Below are 23,381 nucleotides of genomic sequence, written 5' to 3'. Positions count from 1 at the left end.
AGATCATTCAGGGTTTTCAGGGGCTTTGTAAGGGTTCCGGCAGCGGTTTGCTGCGAGGGTATCAGAGACGGGTCGGGGGTTCTAGATAGGAGTTACGGAATTCAACCCATCCCCATCGGAGATGCTGACTCTGGGAAACGAGAATCATTTAGCCAGTACGTGTAACGAAGGAGCATCGATGAGAGGGACGATGAGGTGCCAACAGGCTCCCTTCTATCAACGCTTCCCAAAGAGTTTGGTCGGAGCCGATCTCGGCCGGGTAACAGCATACGTGGTATGCTTGGACGTTGCGGGGGGCACACCCCGCCCGACGACGTATCCATATGGGGGTTTTGCGGGACTTACGCCCGTGATATCCAGCCGTTAAGACGTCAAAGCCAAAGAAAGAAAAACACAAAGGTGAGACAGTGAGTGCAACCTGGACCGAGCACATGGAATAGGTGTATGGAACGGCAGCCATGTCGTGGTTGGACTCGTTCCTGGGCGCAAGGCGGATTCGTACACTATGACAGTGGCCGTTGGTAGGCAAAGTCAGTCCGTGGTGGGCTGGTATGTTCGCAAGTGGCGTTATCTGATGCCTAGCGGACCGGGACCCGGCCGAACAGGCGTTGGCGAGGAAAGCTGCCAATTGGGCCGATCAGCCGTCCGAGTTGCAGCACTGAGTTCGGAGTCTGCCAGAAAAAGCTTCAGCTCCTGCTTGCTCGGCCGATGTTGGAGTTTGAGTGTCCACATCAGACCTCCTTCTAGAACGTCTTGGCGCCCTCCATCTCGGGCCGTATCTGGTTGATGACGCTTTCTCTCCCTCCCACCCTTGCAAGCCCAAGGAGGAAGAATGCCTTGCGAGTCGGTGGTTGAATTCTTAATGTCTGGGTAGAACCAATGATTCTCCATCACAAAGGTGGTGTCAGTGCTTGTGTGTTGCGGGTGAAGTCTATTTACCCTTTGGGTTTGACCTTTGGGGGGGGGGGCGGGGGGGTTGTCTCAAACACACTCGTCGAACTCCGTCCGAGGGGCAACTCAACCCGAGGCTGTGGCTCACCATCGTACGTGAGGACTGGTGCAAGGTGCGTCCACCTCCATTACACTCCCAGGTGAACGAGGCAGCCAGACTACGCGTACATTACCGACTCATCGACTATTCCCGAGAGACGGGAAGGATGGCCAGCAATTGCTGACCGACCGAGCGGCGGGGTTGCCTTACTGTGCAGTGATTCACCAGGATGCAGCCAATTGATCAGATGGTGGGGGTAACCTACCTACTGTAGGTTCGGCGTCTGGCAATACGAGGCGACAATCAATAGGATGCCGGTTATCGGTTGAGCAAGTTGAAAGCGGTTAGTTAGCAGGTAGCCAGGGTCTTGACTCAAGGGAAGTTTCCAGACCCTTTCAATGGCGTGTGGCGTGAGTTGTCTGTGGCGGAAAATACAGGCCAGGGAGTTTGCCCGGAAAAGGGACGCATTCTTGCCAGGTCGAAGAGAGAGAGAGAGAGAGAGAGAGAGACATGATGTGGTCTGTTGATGATTCGACGTGAGAATCAATTGGATGAATAATGACCTGATGCAAGGCGGACCCAATGCACCGTCACGGATCTGGCGCGGCATATCGTGTGGCGGGCGGGCAATGACAGTGCGTGGTACGTAGCGAGGGGCCCCAACTTCCATTCCAGCCATTGTGTTCGGGATTCTAGACCAGCGGTACTGGCCACATGCGTGGGTGCTACGACGCACATCGCGGCTATGTAAGGCACAGAAAACCTAGCTCGTTGTTTAACGCAGGAGGTGTGGATTGCAACCCCGTGTTTGACAAGTCTTGGATAGCGCCGAAAGTGTCTCCCCCCCCTTATGGTGGCAGTGTAGATGATGACGACCCCAATCAACGGCATGGCGGCGGTTTATCCCACGGCCATATGGCAGCGGTGGTGGGTTTTCAGGCGACGGAAGTGAATAATGACGCACCCGTCAGGTGGCGGTGAGTCTGGTCAAGGAAGATCGTGTGCGGTTCCGGTCAGCTAGATGGTTCAGCATCCGGCCGCTCCTTGGCAACGCTTGGTGCCAAGGAGTTTCGAGGTCTGGTTTCGACTTCTCTCTTTGTTACTGTTATTGCCGGCCCAAGTTGAAAGTGACTGTAATATGTTTGATCAATGGCGGGGAGTTGATGATGGCTCAGCCACAGGCGATCGTGCAGGCCATGTTGCAACATTTCATTCGACGTGGTTTTTTGTTGACCCAAAGCTCCCGTGATAGCCTGGGATTCTCTCTCCCTCTCTCTTTCCCTTTGTTTTTATTTTTGTTTTTATTTATTCAACCAACCCAGGCTCCTTGTAGCCCGTGTTTCATCCGAATAGCTCGACAGGTGTGGAGGCTTGGGGGAAGTATGTCCTGACATCTTGGGACACGGATACAGCAGCCGCACTGCAAGGAACAGCAGCAACTAGCCCCCCGACAGCAGAGCCGCGGGCATTGGCGTGGTCCCGTGCACCGTGACCTGTGTGGCACTGCAGGACGAGGCGAGGAATGGCGTCCCCTGCATCGTGCAACAAACCCGCCACAGTTTGTGTAAAGCCGTCCTGGCAGAGTAGTCCCTCGGGTTGACTCTCCGAAACACACCGCGGGGATGAGGTGGCAAGCCCTGTTGAGCGAGACAGTACGACGACGGCTTTTGGCCATTCGAGACGTGAAGACAGGCTGTGCATGTCAGCCTTGTGAGATGCGGCGAAGCGAGAAAGCGACAAACAGGGTGATATTCCAAGAGGGTGGTGGAGGTCCAGCTGGTTTAATTTCACAATCCTTCATCGGCATGATCGGATTCCTTGTGAGGCAGGGAGGCTGTAAGTATGTAGCGAGCCGATGCATCCAATATGGGGAAGCCGACTGAGCGTAAAGGAGAGCGACGGGTTGGTCCGGGGCATGCCACGATAGCGTCCAGGATGCTGTCCAGATCCAGATGCGTAGTGGTGCAGGCAGTAGAGCGTCGTGATCGGACACGATCCTTGAGTAAAGCCACACGGATACATCGAGGTGATGGTCAAACCCGCAAGGCAGATTGGCCAACGGCCGTCCGAGGGATTGAGTATGTCCGAGAGGCTCATTGTTTCGCAACGGGGTTGTACAGACGTCAGTTGTAGAGAACAAAGTGCAAGCCGGAGCAAAGGAGTATTTGCTCATGCCCACGCCTGTGCTGAAGCGGTGGGGCCAGTGTAGGAGCAGATATTCTGGCAAAGTCGGCTGTCTGTGTTCCACAGGGTTGGGTGAGGAGGAAGACGAACCCTTGGAGGATGGATCGGGGAGACTATTCAGAAGGGCACTAGCCAAGCCAGAACAGGCGGTGCCTTTCCCGAGCTATGCATGTTGGCCAGGCCGTAGGCAAGGGGAGGAAGGGTAGGGATGAATGGCTGGAAGGGACCAGGTTCCAGGAGGGGGCCGGCAAGAGGAGGAGTGAGTATGAGACGTACCGCTCAGCGGGCAGTGGTTGAAGTGTACTGTACGATACTAGATATGTGGTAGGGCCGGGGGTAAAAGGAAATGAACAGGGGGAGGGAATCTGCTCGCGGAGGAGTACATAGTGTACACTATACCAACCCCCCCGGTCTATTGTCTGTTGAAATGCAATATCCGCCTCTTGGCTCTGCAAGAGCGCACCGAACCTCTCGCGCTCTGTTCTCTCTATCCGTATAGGTCGCAACTATGAGACGGGTTTATCCACGAGTTCCAGCATCGGCCTTGAGGATACAGAACTGCTCGGGCGTCTTGATGATGGATGTTATACAGCAAATGGCAGGAGCAGGCGGTATATTGGCTCTGCTTGCAACTGCGTCGGAACCGAAGCGAGGCTCTCTTCCATCAAATGTTAAGAACAGGTAAGAGCAGATCCAGGGGTGAGCAGAGTGGAAGGTAGGGGGGGGACCAAACAGGGGTAGGACGAGGAGGCTGTTCATGTGGATAGGACTGAGAAATCGGGGTGTTGCATGGCTGATGCCAACGGACGGGTGGAGAACGGGTAGGAAAAGGGGACGAAGATCTAGTGTTTGGTACCTACCTAGGCACCTAGGTAGGTTGATTGATTGATTGATTGATTGAAGACATGGCACTTCTCGGTTCGCCACGTCTAGATGGAGCAAGAGTGGGCAAATGTCGGCAATACCGAGGTTGTGCGTACTGCAATGCTCGACCTGAAATAGCATGAGGCGAGTCTGAAGAGGCAAGGTAACCCGTTTCTGGCTCAGGGACGTAGAACTACCACGCTCTACACTAGGTGGTCTGTAGAAACAATTAACGAGCGAACAAATGAGGAAACGAGCACGTTTCGTTGTCCCCTCAGCCGTCATGAAAACCGGTAGAAGAAGCCCCGGAGAGAGGCAGAAAGAGGTGGGATGGATGGCGGCATGTCGGACGCTAAATTAGTAGCGCAACTGTGACGGTCGATGTTGAAAAAGTCTCGTGGTTGTGGCTGGACTTACCCGCCGCGCAACTGGCTATAATAAGACGGCGGCGGCCTGTTAACGATGGGTTGAGAACCCCTCGAGTCTCGATCAGTCAGTCTCGGGGGCTAAATACGAACAAGTGAGGTACGGTACCGCGACGTCCTGGACTTCTGGTGCCCGTTGCTGCAGCGAGTACAGCATTTGTTCTCTTGGCGCGGAACCAATACTGTCGAGATCTGACAGTTGTCGGTGCGTTGTTCGCTGCAGGTCAGACCTGCAGAGGATAAGTAGTTTGTATACTCTTACTCGGGGCGCCCTGAAGATCGGGGGTTTACTCAGAGTGCCTAGTGTAATGCACAATGTCCACTGGTACAGGTAGGTAGGTAGTGTACCGGTAGACGCCAATGTACGGATGTACCTTGGACTAACTTCTATCATTTGTGCAGATCGACCTGCAAAGCCAGGAAGATGCTGTGATGTCCGGTACGTACCGACGATACCTCATGCCAAGGTGTCCGACAATTTAGGTAGGTACGCAGTACACTAGCCCCTTCTTCGCTACCAACGCACACAGCAACCTCACCCACGTCCCCCACTGTCAGTTGCAAAGGTACTTCAAGCTACCTGGTGACTTGTCTAATTGGCCCACCGTACTGCGAAGGCGCACAACCCCCCCCCCTTTTTTTTTTTTATTCTTTTTTCCCCCTCTTCCTAAGTCTTCCCTTGCCCCTAAACTGCAACCGTGCAAAGCGCCCAGAAGGGGTGGCCATCACGCCGTTGAAACTATCTTTGACGTGCAATTTCTAATGCAAAGTATCGGAAAGGGGCTCGCCTCATGCGAATTGCTGAAGGGGGGCCGTTGGTGCTGCCTGGCACAAATAGGTAGGCAAGTATTTGTACAATCACGCGGGACGGACGACCAAGGAGACGACAGGCAGGAGACAGGGACAGAAACAGAGACAGACGGACGGTCCGTCAAGTCACTATTTGCATCTTCATCTATCTACTAGTAGTGCAGAATGGACATTGGCAGGTCGCACTCAGACCTAATCGCCCTACCTGGATGCCAACTTACTTTCATGTTGAGATAATTTCTGGGGGGAGGTGGGAGGGCAAAGCGACATGGACCTGCCCACACGAGCGGACGGTGTCAGGTTCCTGTCACGGTGGGCTGGTGATGGAAGGGCGGATGGGTCAGCAGCTGCTCTGGGCTCGGCTGAGAACAGAAAGACGGACATAGCGAAGCAGAAGCCAAGTTGCAAATCAGCCGCGCAGTCAAACGGCCGGCGAGAGCTGGATGGGACGGGAAGGGGGCAGATGCACCTCTGATGGTTTAATCATAGCACACATCATAAGGCGTGCACAAAGCACATGAACATGTCCACCATCCACTTGGCATTGCATCCACCCTCCTCGATCCAAGGACTCGGCCGGGGGTCATGACAAGAGACAAAGCTTTGATTCATACCTATCCCTCCCAACTCTCTCCTCTAGTCGTAACTATCGCTGTGCGTTTGTTGCTACAACAAAAGGAAGAACTGGATAGAAACGCTTTCCGCACATGCACACACCGCAGTACTACCTACTACACAACTCCTCCATGCCCATCCATGTCCATGACCCATCCCCCCGGGCTCCCAGCGTCCAGTCTCTCTCCCTGCTGTGGACAGCGAGTGTGGGCGGCGGTGGTGCCCGTGGGCTCACGAGAGTGGGTTCTCCTACCGTAATCCCTGGTCAGTCTCATTAAACTTAGCGCAGCCAATTCTACTTTTTTGACCCTTTTGGGCAATCTACCGCCTACACGAACCCCCGTCCACTCTCCTTCCTCCCACCGTCCGCCGCCCGCCCTTTCTCTCCTTGCTACCCTTACCTCACCTAACACCTATACTCCTCCTCACTCCGCTTTTCCTGCCTTCGCTCACCTCTTTTATTTTTATTTTATTTTCCCTTTCCCTTACTCCCGTTCGTCCACCTCTGTGTGCTCCTCTCACTCCCTCACCTACTACTCACTCTCGCTTCCTTGAGCTTTCAAACCCTTCCTTCTTTCTTCTCTCCTTCTCTTCCGGCCCCCCCCTGCTCTTATTCTTCTTACCTAACCTTACTTCTCGCTCCCTCCTCCTATTCCTCGACTCCACCATCCGACTTCTAACCCCCCTTCTCGACTTTACCTCTTCTCTTCTCCTCTTCACCTCCCATCACCTTATACCTCCCACCTACATCCCCTTCCTCTTATCCGCCCGCCCTCATCCTTATTCTTCATCTTCTATTCTTTATCCCTTGCAGCCAAACCGCCTGTCGCTGCTGCCGACTTCCTCTGGCCTATGCGATCGTTGCCGTATTGACCAATCCTTCACCTTGGCTTCCACATTCGTTGCCCGTATATCCTTCGTCTATAATTCTTTGACCATCTTCCGGTCTGCCTGCAAGGAGTGATTCATCCCGCCGCCGATCTCAGCACCGAACCGATCCGAACCTTGGACGCTCGCTCTCCAGACGGCTGCCCAACATCGACTTGCACGAATTGCAACTTGCTTCTTCGACTATCCGCTATCCGGCTCTCCCGACAATATCGTTGCCTTGAAGAGCTCTTTGTTCTGGACAGCATTTGTTGTTGCGTCGACCGTATAATTTACTTTGCTCACTTTTGGCTTCTGGACCCCTTCGCCACCAACTTTAGCAAACGGCCAGTCCATAGCTTGGTCCACCGACGAGCTACCAAAATCCGTCTTGCTCCACTCGTGTCTTGAGCTCCGACATTATTTGCTCGTCCCTCGATCAGATCTGACGCCCAACCAATCACACGTTGAATCTGCGGTGCTCTCAGAGTCCCGTAGCATTCCAACGCGCCCATCTCCGATTCTTCGTGCCTCCCAAGGGCACGTCTAATCTTTCAAAACGGCGGTTCTATCCCAAATCGGTCGGGACAACCTTGTCCCTCCGCATCTTCTCGGGATGCAGGAAATCCAAGGACCCGTCGGCCAGGGCGGCCCCAGTGCTCCTGGGAACCGCTTCGGCCACGCCTCCAAGCCTTCCAACAGCGATACCGGTTTCTCTCACGGAGCTTTCACTTCCAACATCTCTGGCTTCGCTGACAGGCACCCTCGCCGCGGAAACATTCCCACTATCAATACCCAACCCCTGAATCACCACCAGCAGGCGCCTCCCTCTGCTGCTGATATGGCCACTCCTGGCACCGGCTTCGATATGCAGTTTACTCCTCTGCTCCCCTCTCAGCTGCTACTCGGAAGCCCTTTCCAGCCCGGAACTCCTGCCGCTTTTGCTAGCCCTCAGTTCCAGAATCTCCAGAGCTTCCAGCAGGCCCAGCAGCAGAGCCAGCAGCAGCACCACCACCAGAACGGCCTTCAGAGCCCCATTCAGCAGAGCATGTCTCCCCAGCAGTACCAGGCCTTGGTTTCTCCCTCGACCTACGGTGCTCCCCAGTTCTTCCAGCCTCAGTCACCGACCGGCGGCAGCTTCAATGGCATGCAAATTCCCATGCAACCTAGCTCCCCCGTTTCCATGGGTCCGGGTATCGTTACTGGCACCAGCCGCACTGTCTACCTTGGTAACATCCCCCCGGACACATCAGCCGAGGAGATCTTGGGCCACGTCCGCAGCGGCCAAATCGAGTCCGTTCGTCTTCTTCCCGACAAGAACTGTGCTTTCATCTCTTTCCTGGACGCCAGCTCCGCCACCCATTTCCACTCTGATGCCATCTTGAAAAAGCTCTGCATCAAGGGTCAGGATATCAAGGTGGGTTGGGGCAAGCCTTCCCAGGTTCCTACCTCGGTGGCTTTGGCCGTTCAGCAGGCTGGTGCTTCACGCAATGTGTACCTGGGCAACCTGCCGGAGGACATTACTGAGGAGGAGCTCCGCGAGGACCTGGGAAAATTCGGTGCCATTGACACTGTCAAGCTCGTCCGCGAGAAGAGCATTGCTTTCATTCACTTCCTGTCTATCGCCAATGCGATCAAGGCCGTTAACCAGCTTCCTCAAGAGCCGAAGTGGCAGGCCCCTCGCCGCGTTTACTACGGCAAGGACCGATGTGCTTACGTTTCGAAGACGCAGCAGCAGAACGCTGCTCAGTACCTTGGAATCGCGCCTGGCTATGCGCACATGCTCACTGGTGCAGACCGCGACGTCATCTCCAACGCCCTGGCCCAGCAATCCGTTGCCGCGGCCGCTGTCGCGACCACTGCTGGTGGCATCAACAACCTTGGAAACCGTACCATTTATTTGGGCAATATTCACCCCGAGACGACGATCGAAGAGATCTGTAATGTTGTCCGCGGTGGCCTTCTTCACCACATCCGTTACATCCCTGACAAGCACATCTGCTTCGTCACTTTCATCGACCCGACGGCTGCCGCCTCCTTCTACGCTCTCAGCAACCTGCAAGGTTTGATGATCCACAACCGCAGACTGAAGATTGGCTGGGGCAAGCACTCCGGTGCTCTCCCACCCGCCATTGCCCTCGCTGTTAGCGGAGGTGCCTCTCGCAATGTCTACATTGGCAACTTGGACGAGACGTGGACCGAGGAGCGACTGAAACAGGACTTCTCCGAGTACGGCGAAATCGAGCTGGTCAACACCTTGAGGGAAAAGAGCTGCGCGTTTGTCAACTTCACCAACATTGCCAACGCCATCAAGGCTATCGAGGCTGTGCGAAGCAAGGACGAGTACAAGAAGTTCAAGGTCAACTTCGGCAAGGACCGTTGCGGAAACGCGCCCCGTCAGCTCCAGCAGCAGGCGCAATCTCCTCGCACTGATGGTGTTTCGTCGCCTCCACCCAACGGTTCCCAGAATTCGGGCTCCCCAACCAACGGCAACACGCCCCAGCAGTCGGCAACCATGTTTAACTCGAACAACCACCCCCTGACGATGTACCTGAACCATGTCTCCCAGCAAGCTCAGCAGCAGCAGCAGCAACAGCACCAGCAGCTTGCTGTTCACTCCCAGGCTTTGTTTGGCACCGCACAGTCGTCCCCTAGCGAGATGTCTATCGACATGCAGTCGCAGGGCCCCATCACGGGCCACCAGCAATCCGCGAGCATCTCGAACGGCTACCCTCAAAGCGCATCTGGTTCTGGTCCCACCACCATCGGCGGTCTTCTGGCTCCCAATAACAACCGCGGACAGCACAACCGCGCAGTAAGTCTGCCTGCGCTAAACCCCGGGTTCGACAATGGCGGCGCGCCCTCGGGCCACGAAGGAGAGCGTCGCGGCCACCAGTACCAAGCGAGCTTTGGCGGCATGGGTGCTGGCTATGGCCTGGCCATCCAGGGCGGCTTAAACCAGTGGGTTGAGGAGGAGGTTGCCAACTAGAGAACAGTGGACAGTTTGCTTCCCCCGGCATGCGATGCAACAGGAACATAGGGGAAAGATTGGTTAATCGTTGTAATTGCATCTCACGTCTTCTCACTTCCCATTCCTTTCTTGATTCATGCTTCTATTTTCATCTTTTCTTGTTCTTCTCATCTATAATTTTATCGCCACTTTGGCATAGTGGTTTTGGGTTGTTTTTTTCCCAGTTCCCGAGCACGAGGAGGATACTACCACACAAAATTTGGCATAACCCTTTCATGCATATGATAGTGGTCGAACATAGCAGCAGATACCAGAGCATGGCCGGCCTGGAAAACGGCACTTACGATCTGTCGCCAACGTGGAATGGACGGGAAGGGCACAGGCACAGTCACAGGCCCAGGAAGGGAGAGGGTGGATGTAGCAGAGTGAGGCAATACTGGCTTCGCGTAGCGGTATTGTCCGTGCATGTCTATTAGAGCGTGATTCAGGAAAGGCATCGGTTTCCCTGGACAAAAAAAAAAGCAAGCAAATATTGATTTGCATCTACAACTAGTCGTCACACCGTGATGTCGAAAATTGAAGGCCTGCTTGCCGTATGGTGAGATTCTTGTCTGGCCCTAGAGCCGGCGGGAAGCGCCGGCTCTCTGAAGGTGATACCAAATGGAACTTGGTGAGCTGAGTACATCTCGGACTAGCCAGCGTAATCGTGCCACACTTCTTCCCTTGGATTGACCTAGCGACTGTATGCCAACGCGAGACAGACGCCTTGTCTCCAGCACAATTGATCCTCCGTTTTCAAACTACCTGGCCGAGTCCCATGCCAGTGTTCGTTGTGCATTTATGCCGAGCGGGTGCGGAGTGCCAAGCAATCTGAGCCCGGAGAGACTGTCAGTGCGTTGAATCGTCAGATCCAACAAGGCTTCTCTTGTATTGGGGCCAAGAGAATGCCCAATCCAAGAGGAAGTGCGCTGAGCCCATGGCAAACTGACCGGTGCATCACACAAACTTGAATTGCAGCAGATAGCAACGCTAATTTTGTCAGGGAATCATTTCGCGAATTAGCGGAGACTACCTAGGGTTTGCAGCACGTCGACCAAAGACTCCCTCAACGGATGGTCTGCGTCGACATGTCTCTCCAGCCGCGCAGCGATGCCGAGGATGGCGCTGGTGGAGTGGACGTATCGCCTCTTCATCCCCTCCGGCGCGCCGACGAGCAGAGCGGTCGTAAGCTGGAGGACCGCAACCTGGGCCTCCTGCACGACGAGCGGCTGCCCGACCTCCGGTGCGTCCCAGGCGGCCACCGAGGTGACGAGATCCATCCACTCCTCCCGCGAGCCGGCCTCCTCGCTCTCGACGATGGGCAATAGGATGCGGACGATCTCGATGGCGCGCGCGGCCTCGTTCTCGTCACTTACCGTCGACGTGCGCTGCAATATGGCTAGAAGGTCCTGGGTTAGAGCGTCCCAGCCGTTGTGCGTGGTGAACTCCTCGAGGCCTGCCTTCTCGACGAGGATACCCTCCAGACCTACCAGGATCGGGGAGCGGAAGTCGAGTCGTGTCGGGGAACTCGCTTTGTAGAGGTCAATGAGCATATCCGTCAAGCCGGCCGCCTCCTTTCTCAAGAGGTCGTTGTCATCCTCGCGAAGCCAGAGCGACAAGACCCTGATGGCTGCAAGGATCAGGGGGTCCTCATGGATGTTGTCCTTCTTCGAATCCCACGAAATCGGCAGCCTCTTGCCCATGGACGTGTCTGTTTCCTTTTCCCGCGCATCAGGGTGCAGCCCAAAAGTTCCTGCCACGGATGCATCCCATCTGTCTCGTAAGAACTCGATGGTGAGAGACATGGTTTCCGCAATGACCCGGCGGATCTTGAGCAGAAAGTCTGCGGACATGACCATGTTTGCCGGCGATGACGTCTCATCATCAAGACTCCTCATGAGATATCCAACAAATCGGGTGGTGATATCGAACGTCGATCCCAGGCGCTGTGCAATGGCTGGATATGCAGGGTCATTGAGGAGCTCGAGTAGTCGCGGCAGAGTCGCTCTAGTATCGGTGAGGAGTAGGGTAATGAACAGGTACGAAAACGGCTTATCTTCTTTCACGTCGCTGGTGAAGAGAAGCCTCGACGTTTCGGCCGGGTACACCTCAAGCAACGATGCAGCGGCGATGGTGTAGGCATTCCTGGCCTGTGGCGTAGGCCTGCTGGTGAGGAGCTTCTTGATGAAGTTAACGGCCGGTTTGACCCACTTCGGGCTCGACGGGAGGGCCTATTCAAGTGTAAGTCAGCTGCCTGTACCTTCTCGAGGAGACAAGCTACCTTGGGGTCTGCATTTCGGAGAAATTTGCCGAGGAACTCGAGAAAAGTGACGGCGTCGGTGCCTTTGAAGGTCGAAACAAGGGCCTGCACTGTGCCATCTATCTTCGTCTTCAAGGCAGTCCTATCCTGCATCAGGCTCATGCAGTTGATCCAAGAAAACCCGAAAACTTCGAGGGCCGATGAGTTGCTGGGCGCAATCTCGACCAAGGGACTGACATCCTCAACCTCGAGGAAGGACTTGGCGCCTTCTGGGAATGCAACGAGGGTGAGTATAGTCTGAACGATCAGTTTAGACGTCTCCTCCGAGCTTTTTGTGTGTTAATGTTGAAGCTACGTAACGAGTTCCTGCAACGCACCTCTGGAGCAAGCTAGAGACTAGGAGAGGCAACCTCCCGACGAGTCTCTTGTCTCTCTTTGACTGATCCGGCAAGAGCAGGGCGAAGATATGGATTACTGAGACTGCCAGGTCCACCATGTTCTTTGCGTCGTTTTGGGCTGACTGGGTCGAAGACCCTGCCTTCACCAGCCGATCCAAAAACTTTGGAGAGATGGACTCCCATAGGCTAACAACGGTACCGGCGTCATTACGCAGCTCCCCAGAGTTGTCGAGCAAGGTTTTCAACAAAGCTAAACCAACGAATCGCGAGGTATCGTCTTTGGCTTTCAACATACTCTGAATTTGATCGAGTGATGCGGTTTGTTGGGTTGTCTGGGGCGGGTCAGGCGCTTGCAATGGCGCGTGAGGGTCCGCCGACCCCGATGATACTTCTTCCGACATGCTCTTGCGATGTTGTAGTAGGTCCCGGCTGGGGGTCTGATTATGCCGGCTTGATGGTCATGTGCAATGGACGAAAATGTGTGTAAGACGAGCTTCAGGTGTTGTCGTTTTCTTTTGGCTAAACAGCACTTGGGGGTCCACCAGTTCTCAAGAAAACACTTGCTATATTGGCTTGGAAACGTTCTTTTCTTTCTTCTAAAAGATCGGAAGAAACGCACAGATTATAGCTTGTCAAAGCCTGGTGCCTAGGCAAGGTTCGAGAAGTCAAGACCGGACGAAATGACGCTGTCGTGAAAAATTGCCCCGCGTAGAAGATACTGGAGACACAGATCGCCCGCACTCCATCAAGACCCCTGCTCTTGGCCACTTGCCCCCCGGCGTCGCATCAGCCCCATATCGGGTCGCAAAAGGGTCCGAGCTCCTACACCGAGTCAGCCACGCGCGGTTTGTCACCGAACAGGTATCCGGCCCGAGATAATAACGTTTCCGTTAATTTAGGAGAACGACAACAGGATGGCCATCATCTGAGGACACTGGGAGTCAACGTCGTCAGATTCGCATCATGGACGGTCGTGCACACAATGATTCGTCCGCCTCATCTTCAACGCGCCCGCTGAACAATGGCAACAACAGCGACCCCACCGACCGCGACGAACTGGACTTTTGGAGCGACGACGAAGACGTTGCCGATGTCTTGATCGAAGACCCGATCCACGACGACCTCGAAGAACCTCTGTCCTTCAAGCGCAAACAGAAGCAGGCTGTTTCATCGGCATCAGTACGCTTCCTATCTGCCTTCACCGGCTCGCGACCAGGCACAGCCTCCCCTCACTCTTCGCCGCGAGCTCGAACGCCGACCCAAGACCCCAACCGATCGCCTCGGAGAGCAGACGTGCACGGTACTGCAAATCAAAGCATAAAAGATGGCGCGCCATTGGACTGGTATGTCGAGGGGCCCGGCAAGAGAGTACGATATGAGGATTTGACGGCCATCGATTGGATCTTTGAATACACAAAGGAGCGCCAACGTCTGCGCGTCCTCCACTCGAGCGCGCACGGCCTGCTCGGGTTGTTCAAACAACTGCTGGATGCCAGCGAGATCTGGGTCATTCTGATACTAACTGGCATGGCTGTTGGAACTGTTGCCGCTGGCATCGACATCACGACAGACTGGCTTGGCGACCTGAAGACAGGCTACTGCACGAGCGGCCCGGAAGGTGGCTCGTTCTATTTAAACAAGAACTTCTGCTGCTGGGGCTACAGCGAGATTTCCAAGTGTTCTGGCTGGACACCCTGGGCCAAGGCCTTGGGAATTTCGTCGGCTGTTGGTAAATGGTTCATAGAGTACTTCTTCTTCCTCATTTTTTCGGTAAGGGTTGCGCTCCCATTGCTTACCGTCACGAGCTGATTCTTCTGAAGGTTTTTCTGGCATCAGCAGCAGCGATTTTGGTAAAGGAGTATGCGATGTATGCCAAGCATAGCGGTATACCCGAGATCAAGACGGTGTTGGGCGGCTTCGTCATCCGCAGGTTTCTTGGCAGCTGGACTCTGATCACAAAGTCGCTGGGTCTGGTATGTTGTTGTAGCCCTCACCGCTTAGTCAGATCGACTGACCGTTCTAGTGCCTTGCCGTTGGATCCGGCATGTGGCTAGGCAAAGAGGGACCTCTGGTACACGTTGCCTGCTGCTGTGCCAATCTGTTTATCAAGCTCTTCTCGAACATCAATGAAAACGAGGGTAAGCAGGTCTTGCAGGCTACTACACGTACATCACTAACATCGCATAGCCCGGAAGAGAGAGGTGTTGTCTGCGGCAGCCGCCTCCGGTATCTCTGTTGCCTTTGGATCTCCAATCGGAGGTGTCTTGTTCAGTCTCGAGGTGTGTAGCGTCGATATTCCTCGATAACTTGGGCTAATTGGTTCTTAGCAACTTTCTTACTATTTCCCCGACAAAACCATGTGGCAAAGTTTTGTCTGTGCCATGACGGCAGCCGTGGTTCTCCAGGCGTTTGACCCCTTCCGAACGGGTCAGCTTGTCATGTATCAAGTAAAGTTCAGCACCAGCTGGCATGGCTTCGAGCTAATCCCCTTCATCCTGCTCGGCATTCTGGGTGTAAGTAGCTTTCACCTTCTGCTCGAACGTCGCTAACGACATGACAGGGAATCTACGGCGGGCTCTTCATCAAAGCCAACATGGCCGTAGCTCGATGGAAGAAGAACACGCCGTGGCTACCAGGCCCGATCACTCAGGTCGCAGCAATTGCCCTTCTTACGGCACTCATCAACTACCCGAACCATTATATGAAGTTTCAAGCTTCAGAGCTTGTGTCGAACTTGTTCGTCGAATGCTCCAAGTATGTCGACGACGAGATCGGTCTCTGTAAGACAGGGGCTGCATCGACACCGACCATTGTGCTTTTGATTTTCGGGGCTATTCTCGGTTTCTTCTTGGCCACCGTTACCTTTGGCCTTCAGCTGCCTGCAGGGATTATTCTGCCTTCGATGGCCATCGGTGCACTCACTGGCCGGGCGGTGGGTATCATCATGGAGATTTGGGTCACAAATCACCCTACGTTTTTCCCATTTGCTGCCTGCGAACCGGACGTCCCATGTGTGACTCCTGGGACGTATGCTATTATTGGGGCAGCGGCTACGCTCGCTGGGGTCACTCGCATGACGGTTTCGATCGTGGTTATCATGTTCGAGCTGACCGGTGCCTTGACATATGTTCTTCCCATCATGATTGCCGTCATGATCTCGAAGTGGGTAGGAGACGCGTTTTCACGCAAGGGCATTTACGAGGCCTGGATTCACTTCAATGAGTACCCGTTCCTGGACAATAGCGAGGAAATGGTCATACCAGACATACCCGCCTCCCAGATTATGACTCGTATCGAGGATCTAGTCGTGCTTACAGCTACGGGCCACACTATTGGCAGTCTCAACAACATTCTCAACACGCACCCTTACCGGGGCTTTCCCGTTATTTCGGACCCCCGCGAAGCTCTGCTGCTGGGCTACATATCACGAGCAGAGCTCAGCTACAACTTGCAGATGTGCTCTCAGCCACCTAGATCACTTCCACCGGAGACGGAAGCTTTCTTCTCCCATCAGCCCCTTGCGGACCCGCGCACCACGCTCGATCTCCGGCCGTGGATGGACCATACGCCCATCACCATGGCGTCACGCTCCAATTTGCACTTGGCTGTGAACTACTTTCAGAAGCTCGGCCTGCGGTACGTCCTATTTAGCGACCGTGGTGTCCTACAGGGTCTCCTGACGAAGAAGGATGTTTGGTACGTGCTCAACGGGGCGGATGAGACGCGTCAGAGCAGCGGGCTGTCGAGAGGTATGGGTGTCGAAACCGGCCTCACTAGAGAAGACGCTGGCGGCGAGCAGAGAGGCCTGTTAAGGGGTGACGGTCATGAGGAGGGGATCAGTCCAACAAACGACCAGGGACCGATACTATAAGCTAGAGCATGATCTCAGGACAGTGTACGGTTTTTACTTAGACGCAAACGCAATCTCGTTACGACTCGACGGCCCTTGACACTTTTTACATCCGGGATTGCGGCGACCTCAAGAGGGCTTGCTACGACCAGCATGCTTCAGCGATGCGATTCAAAGGCGAGGTTTGCCGTCTTACCGCATAGCGGCATACTCCATTCTCTTATGATAGGACTGAACGGTACTAAAACCAAGGCGGAGTCATCATGCCAAACCCCACATACTTCCCAAGGTATACGGATATTCTCAAGGGAAAGGACCCATCATCCGTTCCTGGGCTCCTTATGGTAGGCCGCAAAGTCCGGCTCATGCAATTTGTGATGACCCACTGCTACGATTGTTGCAACGCCGTAGCGCTGTCATGGAGAGTCCGGAAACAAAGTGCAGCAGACAAAAGCAGCCATGGTTTCTTGCACACCTCTGATATGGGATATTTTCCGCCGGTCTGCCGAAATGGGTCGACAAACAGTGCGCCATGGCGGCGTTGTAAGTACAGCGAGAGGGTTTAATGAGGTGGTTACAGGTAGACCAGCCAGCCAAGTATCAGGTTTAGAGCACGTTACTATCTCAAAAGGTGTTCTTGAACTCTATAGTTAAGATCAAAATCCGACCGTCACAATCATTAGGGCAGTCAGATACCAGGATCCCTCGATGGTGTTGTTTCTCATAGAAACCTGATATGGAATACCGGGCACGATACCTATACTACGTTTTTTCCAACCCTGTCAGACTACTGTCGTGTACCTGTGCTACCTTGAGGAACCGCCTTGTTCGTAGGGTGCGATAAGTGTCCCTTGTGGTTAGGCTCAACAGTGACAACAAACCTCTTTCGGGAGTGTAGCATCATGCGTAAGGGCGGCCGGCGATTATACACAGGACGACTATAGGGTACGACACATATAGCTCGAGTTAAGGATATGCGGTAGGGGTTTTGAAAGAAGCCGCGACATAATTTCAAGTCGACCCAGGTTTTTCTTAATCGGGCTGATTACCATTACCGATGAAGAAGAGTTATCGTTCCTGGCGCTTAGTTGACTGGTTAGTTTTAGTACTGTTTTTGTTACACAGATTCGGGATTAAAAGCGATATCTCCCTGTTGCGTCAAACCAAGGGAACCTAGACACACAAGTGACGCGGAGCACTGGCAGTTGGGTTGGGATAGCGCGAGGCAGACCGTCTTCCTCGTGCGCCAGGATGTCTTCCATATGATATGTTGGACAGACTGCTCGCCTTGTATCAACCCAGTGTACGGATACATAACCCATATAGCTTATAAATGCCCGTTGTTAAAACTCCAACATTCCACATATCCTCCCAACGCCGATGTATCCCAAGGGTATCTTTGAAATGCAAATTGACCAGCCCGTTGTGTCGCACCCAAAGCCTACGCACGCGGAAAGCGCCCTCTGATAGCCGCGAAGGAGTCAGGCGCCGACATTGTATCGCTTTTGCACAGAACAGGGAACAGAGCAGCCCGAGATGTGACCCGGTATCGATGGGACGAGTGCCGTCTTTTCCGCCGTCCCCAGCGCCATTATGCACCAGCGCGGCGGCTTCCAATCCGGGAAGATGTCGCAAACGGCCCCCATGGCGGCCTTCACCTGCCTCGCCATCCGCTCCTCCAGCATGCTGTTTTGGTTCGCCGGCACCAGCTTGACCTGGTCATCGTAGACGGGGTTCTCGTCGCAGGGCACGAACACAAGCCGCTCAAGACGCGGCATACGCAGGCGGACGTGCTTGAGGACCTCGACCGTCAGGTTCGCGGCGCTCATGGACTGGTACACCCCGTCTATCCAAAAGATGGAGTCGTTGATGGCGAGGTGGCGCACGCCGGCGAGGTCCGCCGGGTCGCACATGGACATGACGGTAAAGAACTGAGCCCCGGAGGCCATGTACCCGTCGCGTGCGCCAAAGTAGAGGACGTCGTGTGCATTGTCGAAGAAGATCTGGCCCGGGTTGCGCGTCATGCCGAAGCTCAGGCGGTACGAGGCCAGAGCCTCGTGTCGGGATTCCCGACAGACGTGGAGGTTGACGGGGACAGCGGCGTACGAGGTGCACCCGCTCGTCGAGGGCCGCGGGATCTCAGCAGAGGAGGCCAAGGTGAGGGACTTGGCGCCGCACCTGATCGGGACAATCCGGGGCGGTGGGAGGTTGAAGCTCCAAATCTTGAGGCGGAGCTCCACAGGCAGTCTGAGGAAGAGATGCTGTGATGGCTTCGGTCAACTGGGGCTAGTCGCAGAATGGACTATATGGGAGATCGACGGAGCTAGACATACGAAGTTACGTAAGGTCCGAGGTGGTGTAGTCTGCGCGGCGCCGTCATCCGTTTGTCTACTCGGTACGGGAGTCGTCGTGATGGATGACATGGTATGTAGGCTCGGGGAGGCGGCGCAAAACTGGTGGTCTGCGACGCCGAGTTGATAAAGTGTGAAAGGGGGCCCGGAGCGAATGACGTGTTGTTGGACCAGTGCGGAGCACAGGTTGATGGGAGTCGAGGAGGGGGTTGGCAAGGATGAGTAGTTATATCGCCGCGACGTCGCGGCTCCCAGCGCCATCCCAGGCAAATGACGACAAAGAATGAAGGATATGCCTGCTAACCCGCTTCCCGCAACCACCCCCCTCCCCCCAGGGCGATCCGAGACATCATTCGACTTCTTTGACAAATACACAGCCCCGGGTGCTTATTTCAAAGCCAGGCCGCCGGGTGGCCAAAGATTGTCTGCACAGCTGTAGGAGGCTTTGCAGCATGTCGTGAATCATGACTACGGCTCTGGCGGCCACACCCTCCCGCCCAGTTCGAAGCATGCTAGTGTCGAGGAAGAAAGTGTGGCGGCCTAGAGCCCGAGGCCTTGGGACGGGGCGACCGGGGGAAACTCATGTTTGTCGGAAGCTGACTGCCACTTTGTCCACTTTAGGTTAGACGGCCTTCGGCGTCAGTATGCTCGAGGAGTGGCATGGCGGATTCAAGGGAGGATGAGTATCAGTATGCAGAACAAAGCTCAGAGCTACAGCAGTGTCGATTATGGGCTCAGACTCCAAACCACACGTTAGTGGCAGTCGAGACTCCCTGTAATGGCGTTCGAGATAGGCAACTTTGGAACCAGGCTCTCTTATTGAGAGAGAGAGAAAGAGAGCAGAATATACCTCTATGGTCAGTGCAAGAGAACGGGGGATTCCATCAATGCCAAGACCGTTTGGGATGGTTATCCAAGGGGCGCTGATCTGCGGAAAGCGATAATGGGGGACAGGCCAGTTTCTCCAGGCATACGGGAAGGAGTTGAGGATAGGCATGACGGGCATGCTGGAGCAGGGAGACGTGACGAAACTGTTAAATTACTACCTTCTTTGGTCTCCCGGATGTTGAAAGAAGCGAGCCTGCAAAGCTGACCCGGCCGTGAGATACAGAGGAGTGATGGGCGTCTGGTTGGTTGGTCCCAGAGGGTCGGGCTGAACCAGGGGTCAGGGCGTGGACGCTGCAAGCTGCTTATGACCGTCTGTGCGTTGGACCGGGGCCTCTCTGATTTAACCACTAGGTTCGGGTGGCTCTTTGGCGTCGTATCCCTAGCTGGGCTGTGGACAGCCTCAGCTGAAGTCCGAGTACGTACTCACCCGACCCTTACAGAGGTCGTAGGAACCTTGACGCTGCGGCTAAGAAACCTGCGCATACTACGTAACTATCCGTGATCCTCCCCCAATGACCAACGCGGGCCTCCCTTTCGGCCAGTCCCCATCACCACCCAGTGACTTGGTCGGCCTGCTGTTCCTTGACTTTCATCGGAAGAAACATCGGTACCCGTCGGATAGGGCCGACTGCTCCACGTCAAAGAGTCCTGCTTACCATGCTAGAGGTTTAGTATGGAGCCTTAGCGTCCAGCTGAATAAACAGAGTAGCGGCATCCGACCCTGACGACTCCAGACTGCCAAGCCATGCTCAGCATACCTAGGCGAGTGGGCACCGACGGTGTCTTAAGGTTGTTTGCGATGACAACAGTGTTCACCAGGCATGTAGTAGTGCTCGGAAACCGGCAGCCGAAGACTGTGAGGTCAATAGCTTGACCACCAAGTGAACAACTGACAGGTTGATGGTCTTACTCAAGGTTCCGTAATGGCCGCATGGAGATTCGTTTCCCCGAGCTGAGTGCCTCAGATACTCGGGGTTGAGTCCAGTTGCACATATTGCAACCCATCGCATCTGGATCCCCAGATGTTCATGCCCTTGCAAGGGGGGCCAGAATATCGATGTCTTGCGCCTCTGCAAGAAGCCTATCAGCCCCTGCTGGGTAACCGAATCCATCTGAACGTCTCGGTAGACTCCTCATCTATTGAGTGGGGCCTAAAGGTTTATATAGTTCTCAGTATCGGGCACCAAAGCTGGCTACACGCCATTAGCAGCCTTATCTGCAGGCCTGCTACAGGTGCTGCACACCCACTGTGGTTGAGAGCGGCCATTACGTTTTTCGCCTAAGTGCTAGATCACCTGACCCATTGAACAAGGGGGTCGGTCTGATCCCCTGTCGCTTCAGAAGTCCGAATTGTACTTGTCAGTCTAGGAAGGCAAAGAGTCATTGGCTGCGCGTGTGCCTCATGTCGTAGTTCAGCTATAAGACACGCTACGCTCATGGAGACGGAGACTTGCAAATCCAGCCCTCGCCGTTCTGAACATTCGGAAGTAAAATTCGGCGAACCACATCGCTGTGCCTATCACTTATCTTGTCTCATTCAGTTTCCGTGCCCGTATGGTAGCGATTCCCGTCTCCGTACGTATCGCAGTTGCTTGAGGTGCTAGGATGGCGAGAATCTGTTTGAGAAACAGGGGAAGCTAGTTGCGCGAGCCTCATACAGGCGGAATGGTAATAGATTGTAGATAGATATTCAGGTGCAATAGTTGAAGCTAGAGGAGTGTAAGTCGGGCAGGCAATGCTGACAGCTGTCCGGCTGGATGCACCAAGTGTCGGCATCAAAGCCACGTCTAGTCGTCACGTGTTCTCCGGCCACGGAACATTGAAGTGCCAACTGGGCTCTCGCCGGGATCTTCCTTCCATCCCATCCCTACGCCTGCCGCTTGACGTGAGCTCGACAGCGGCAACCGAGGAACATGATTGTTAACCGTCTTGCTGACTTGCAGCGGCCCTCGATTGGCGACCGTTCCCTTGGCTAGCGAGTGAGGGTCCATGGTCTGATCTGTTTAAGGGCTAATCGCGCCGGCTCATTGGTCTCATGAATGGCCTGCTGCTTCTAAGCGCCGGGGATGGCCACCACCACGACCAGCATCTGCGGGCTCCTGACCAATCTGAAGCCTGCCGGCTCTCCAGGACCCCCGCCAACCTCCAACCTCAGAACTCCGAGATGTCGCAAGCGCGGCTATCTTGCATTGGGCGCAACGCTCGTCACGGTAAATTTAGATATACGTTTCCTTCCCCGGACGCGGGCAAGATTACGTGCCGCCTCCAGGCCCGGCACCCGGCGCGTATCTCTGTGTCGTTTCCTGTATTTGTACGCTCCAGAGTCGTCGCCTTTTCGTAAGTTTGCGATGCAGAATACGCAGTACAGAATCCGTTCTCTCTTCTCTTTCCTACGTCCTTTCCTTTCACCGGAAACACTTTTTCGCATTCGTCGTTATCTTCTGTTTCGTAATTCAACAAGACCGCAGTCTCCTTCCCCTAGCCGTCATGTCTTCCGAACCCAAAAACGTCTCCCGCACCTCAGACTTTGAGATCGATGTCGAGGAAGTTCACATCTCATCTCAAACACGCATCCTGAAAGCTGTCGACTCTGCAAGGGTTGCTCTGACCGCTCTGGCTCTTCTTGCAAGTATCACAGTTCTCGGCGTCTCGGCAGACGCCCTGGCAGTCTACGATGCCACCCACGTGCCCGCCGACTACTTGCTCCCATTGTGGCCAGACGCCTTCGACCTACGCCCAACAGTAGCTCTGGTTGTGGGGGGCTCGATTCTCACCATTACCAACACGGTCTCTCTGCTCTTCAGCCGAGTTCAATCAGTTAGTCGAGAGCTCATTGGAGTGTGTATGCCGTGCCCTAGACTAACACCAACTAGCTGCGTGGCCAAACTCTCATTCACAACTCGCTAATAGCGGCGGCCCCCGCATTGGGGCTGATTGCATCGATCATCGCTATGTCCTTCTTTTATAGCATCAACGCATCGACCACTGTCGACACCCTTCAGAGCTGGAGCTGCCGGTGGTCTTCGGTTGTGATGATGACACGCCCGCACTTTGGCACTCTTTGCAAACAGAGCAAGGCGGGCCTCTATTTGTCCGTTTTGCTGATCCCAGTCGAGGCTATCATCTTGGGAGCTGGTGCATACCAGATGATCCTTCAAAGGAACGTAAGCAGGTCCAGCAGGGTGGTTGAGCAACAGCGCAAGTCTGGAAGCCCTGTACCGTCGTCAGTCCGCGATATCGAAGGAGAGCAGCACTGATGGGAACGGCCTGGGACTCACAAGGGTTTGGGAGACGTATATGTCGTCTAGTTGGCGTCCGCTGGTCGGCTCGAGCGAAGACAGCGACGCCGGAAACGGACATGGACCTCTCGCTGGAATGGAAGTCATGAGGAAGTGTAGGGTCTGAACGGCCTTATGCCTGTTGCATCTTTATACTGCGTATGTATTCGTACCTTTTAATGTATGATTTCTATCCCCGTCTAGAAGTAGCGGCGACACCATTGGGTGGATGGTGATGTCGCTGTCTATTCAGAATCCGTTTGTTTTCCCCATCATGACATCTTCATCGCTCAACCAAATGTGGCTCGCACCAGACCCCGGATCCGGCTTCCATAGAGGCCTAAATACAGCAAGGCATGCGCATACTCATAGTATTGTAGCTGCGCAAGCGACCACTCGAGTGTCCGTTGACGCAGGTGCCCCCGAGAAAGCGAATTAGTGGATTCAGCGACTCTTGATCTTGGCTGCTTGCGGAGAGGGCTGCGGTGGATCTAGGTCCAGGGAAGGGTGTACTGTAGATCATCTCAAAATCGAGAAACCTTATCTAGCACTTCCATTATCAACTTGTTGACATAGCATATGCATGGTCC

General features: G+C 54.6%; 8 protein-coding genes across 8 annotated transcripts; 3 read left to right on the top strand and 5 right to left on the bottom strand.

Moving 5' to 3' along the window:
• Positions 1 to 1,000: 1,000 nt before the first annotated feature.
• Positions 1,001 to 1,841, bottom strand: LY79DRAFT_249436 (uncharacterized protein). Its single transcript, XM_060551839.1, has 2 exons — positions 1,261 to 1,841; positions 1,001 to 1,200 (listed from the first exon to the last, which is right to left on the bottom strand). The coding sequence occupies exons 1-2, from the start codon at positions 1,668 to 1,670 to the stop codon at positions 1,110 to 1,112; spliced, it is 501 nt and encodes a 166-aa protein (XP_060419274.1). The 5' UTR covers positions 1,671 to 1,841; the 3' UTR covers positions 1,001 to 1,109.
• Positions 1,842 to 2,001: 160 nt separating this feature from the next.
• Positions 2,002 to 3,588, bottom strand: LY79DRAFT_249272 (uncharacterized protein). Its single transcript, XM_060551836.1, has 2 exons — positions 2,734 to 3,588; positions 2,002 to 2,684 (listed from the first exon to the last, which is right to left on the bottom strand). The coding sequence occupies exons 1-2, from the start codon at positions 3,162 to 3,164 to the stop codon at positions 2,333 to 2,335; spliced, it is 783 nt and encodes a 260-aa protein (XP_060419273.1). The 5' UTR covers positions 3,165 to 3,588; the 3' UTR covers positions 2,002 to 2,332.
• Positions 3,589 to 7,372: 3,784 nt separating this feature from the next.
• On the top strand, positions 7,373 to 9,745 carry LY79DRAFT_586647 (RNA recognition domain-containing protein; the record flags this gene model as incomplete). Its single annotated transcript, XM_060560667.1, is given in 3 exon segments — positions 7,373 to 9,316; positions 9,326 to 9,367; positions 9,380 to 9,745. Coding segments are annotated over 3 exon segments (2,352 nt in total).
• Positions 9,746 to 9,873: 128 nt separating this feature from the next.
• LY79DRAFT_249266 (uncharacterized protein) lies at positions 9,874 to 10,371 on the bottom strand. Its single transcript, XM_060551835.1, has one exon. The coding sequence runs from the start codon at positions 10,268 to 10,270 to the stop codon at positions 10,001 to 10,003; it is 270 nt and encodes an 89-aa protein (XP_060419271.1). The 5' UTR covers positions 10,271 to 10,371; the 3' UTR covers positions 9,874 to 10,000.
• A 335-nt stretch (positions 10,372 to 10,706) lies between these two features.
• LY79DRAFT_249424 (Neurochondrin-domain-containing protein) lies at positions 10,707 to 13,128 on the bottom strand. The gene is made up of 3 exons (XM_060551838.1): positions 12,404 to 13,128; positions 12,048 to 12,354; positions 10,707 to 11,997 (listed from the first exon to the last, which is right to left on the bottom strand). The coding sequence occupies exons 1-3, from the start codon at positions 12,823 to 12,825 to the stop codon at positions 10,786 to 10,788; spliced, it is 1,941 nt and encodes a 646-aa protein (XP_060419270.1). The 5' UTR covers positions 12,826 to 13,128; the 3' UTR covers positions 10,707 to 10,785.
• Positions 13,129 to 13,387: 259 nt separating this feature from the next.
• LY79DRAFT_665766 (voltage gated chloride channel) lies at positions 13,388 to 16,295 on the top strand (the record flags this gene model as incomplete). The annotated part of the gene is made up of 6 exons (XM_060563118.1): positions 13,388 to 14,194; positions 14,245 to 14,397; positions 14,448 to 14,562; positions 14,612 to 14,703; positions 14,752 to 14,937; positions 14,985 to 16,295. 6 exons carry the CDS (start codon positions 13,388 to 13,390, stop codon positions 16,293 to 16,295), a joined length of 2,664 nt encoding a protein of 887 aa, XP_060419269.1.
• A 1,460-nt stretch (positions 16,296 to 17,755) lies between these two features.
• Positions 17,756 to 18,697, bottom strand: LY79DRAFT_665765 (uncharacterized protein; the record flags this gene model as incomplete). Its single annotated transcript, XM_060563117.1, has 2 exons — positions 17,756 to 18,535; positions 18,608 to 18,697. 2 exons carry the CDS (start codon positions 18,695 to 18,697, stop codon positions 17,756 to 17,758), a joined length of 870 nt encoding a protein of 289 aa, XP_060419268.1.
• A 3,007-nt stretch (positions 18,698 to 21,704) lies between these two features.
• On the top strand, positions 21,705 to 22,895 carry LY79DRAFT_248985 (uncharacterized protein). The gene is made up of 2 exons (XM_060551832.1): positions 21,705 to 22,330; positions 22,387 to 22,895. Exons 1-2 carry the CDS (start codon positions 22,001 to 22,003, stop codon positions 22,768 to 22,770), a joined length of 714 nt encoding a protein of 237 aa, XP_060419267.1. The 5' UTR covers positions 21,705 to 22,000; the 3' UTR covers positions 22,771 to 22,895.
• Positions 22,896 to 23,381: the final 486 nt, after the last annotated feature.

The sequence above is a fragment of the Colletotrichum navitas genome (genome assembly GCF_030913465.1).
Source record: "Colletotrichum navitas strain CBS 125086 chromosome Unknown LY79scaffold_4, whole genome shotgun sequence".
In the NCBI taxonomy this organism is placed as follows: domain Eukaryota; kingdom Fungi; phylum Ascomycota; class Sordariomycetes; order Glomerellales; family Glomerellaceae; genus Colletotrichum; species Colletotrichum navitas.
The sequence above is the reverse complement of the archived record's forward strand: the minus strand, read 5'-3'. Positions and strand labels throughout refer to the sequence as shown.

Excerpts from the sequence above, each read along its gene's own strand:
- LY79DRAFT_249424 (XM_060551838.1), bottom strand. The coding sequence starts at position 12,825 with ATGTCGGAAGAAGTATCATCGGGGTCGGCGGACCCTCACGCGCCATTG. Across the intron at positions 12,355-12,403 it reads GTCTCTAGCTTGCTCCAGAG|CTCGGAGGAGACGTCTAAAC; the intron begins GTGCGTTGCAGG and ends ACACACAAAAAG. Across the intron at positions 11,998-12,047 it reads TCCGAAATGCAGACCCCAAG|GCCCTCCCGTCGAGCCCGAA; the intron begins GTAGCTTGTCTC and ends ACACTTGAATAG.
- LY79DRAFT_249272 (XM_060551836.1), bottom strand. The coding sequence starts at position 3,164 with ATGAGCAAATACTCCTTTGCTCCGGCTTGCACTTTGTTCTCTACAACT. Across the intron at positions 2,685-2,733 it reads CCCTCTTGGAATATCACCCT|CCTGTCTTCACGTCTCGAAT; the intron begins GTTTGTCGCTTT and ends TGACATGCACAG.
- LY79DRAFT_249436 (XM_060551839.1), bottom strand. The coding sequence starts at position 1,670 with ATGGCTGGAATGGAAGTTGGGGCCCCTCGCTACGTACCACGCACTGTC. Across the intron at positions 1,201-1,260 it reads TGCCAGACGCCGAACCTACA|TAAGGCAACCCCGCCGCTCG; the intron begins GTAGGTAGGTTA and ends ATCACTGCACAG.
- LY79DRAFT_248985 (XM_060551832.1), top strand. The coding sequence starts at position 22,001 with ATGTCTTCCGAACCCAAAAACGTCTCCCGCACCTCAGACTTTGAGATC. Across the intron at positions 22,331-22,386 it reads TCTTCAGCCGAGTTCAATCA|CTGCGTGGCCAAACTCTCAT; the intron begins GTTAGTCGAGAG and ends AACACCAACTAG.
- LY79DRAFT_249266 (XM_060551835.1), bottom strand. The coding sequence starts at position 10,270 with ATGCAAATCAATATTTGCTTGCTTTTTTTTTTGTCCAGGGAAACCGAT.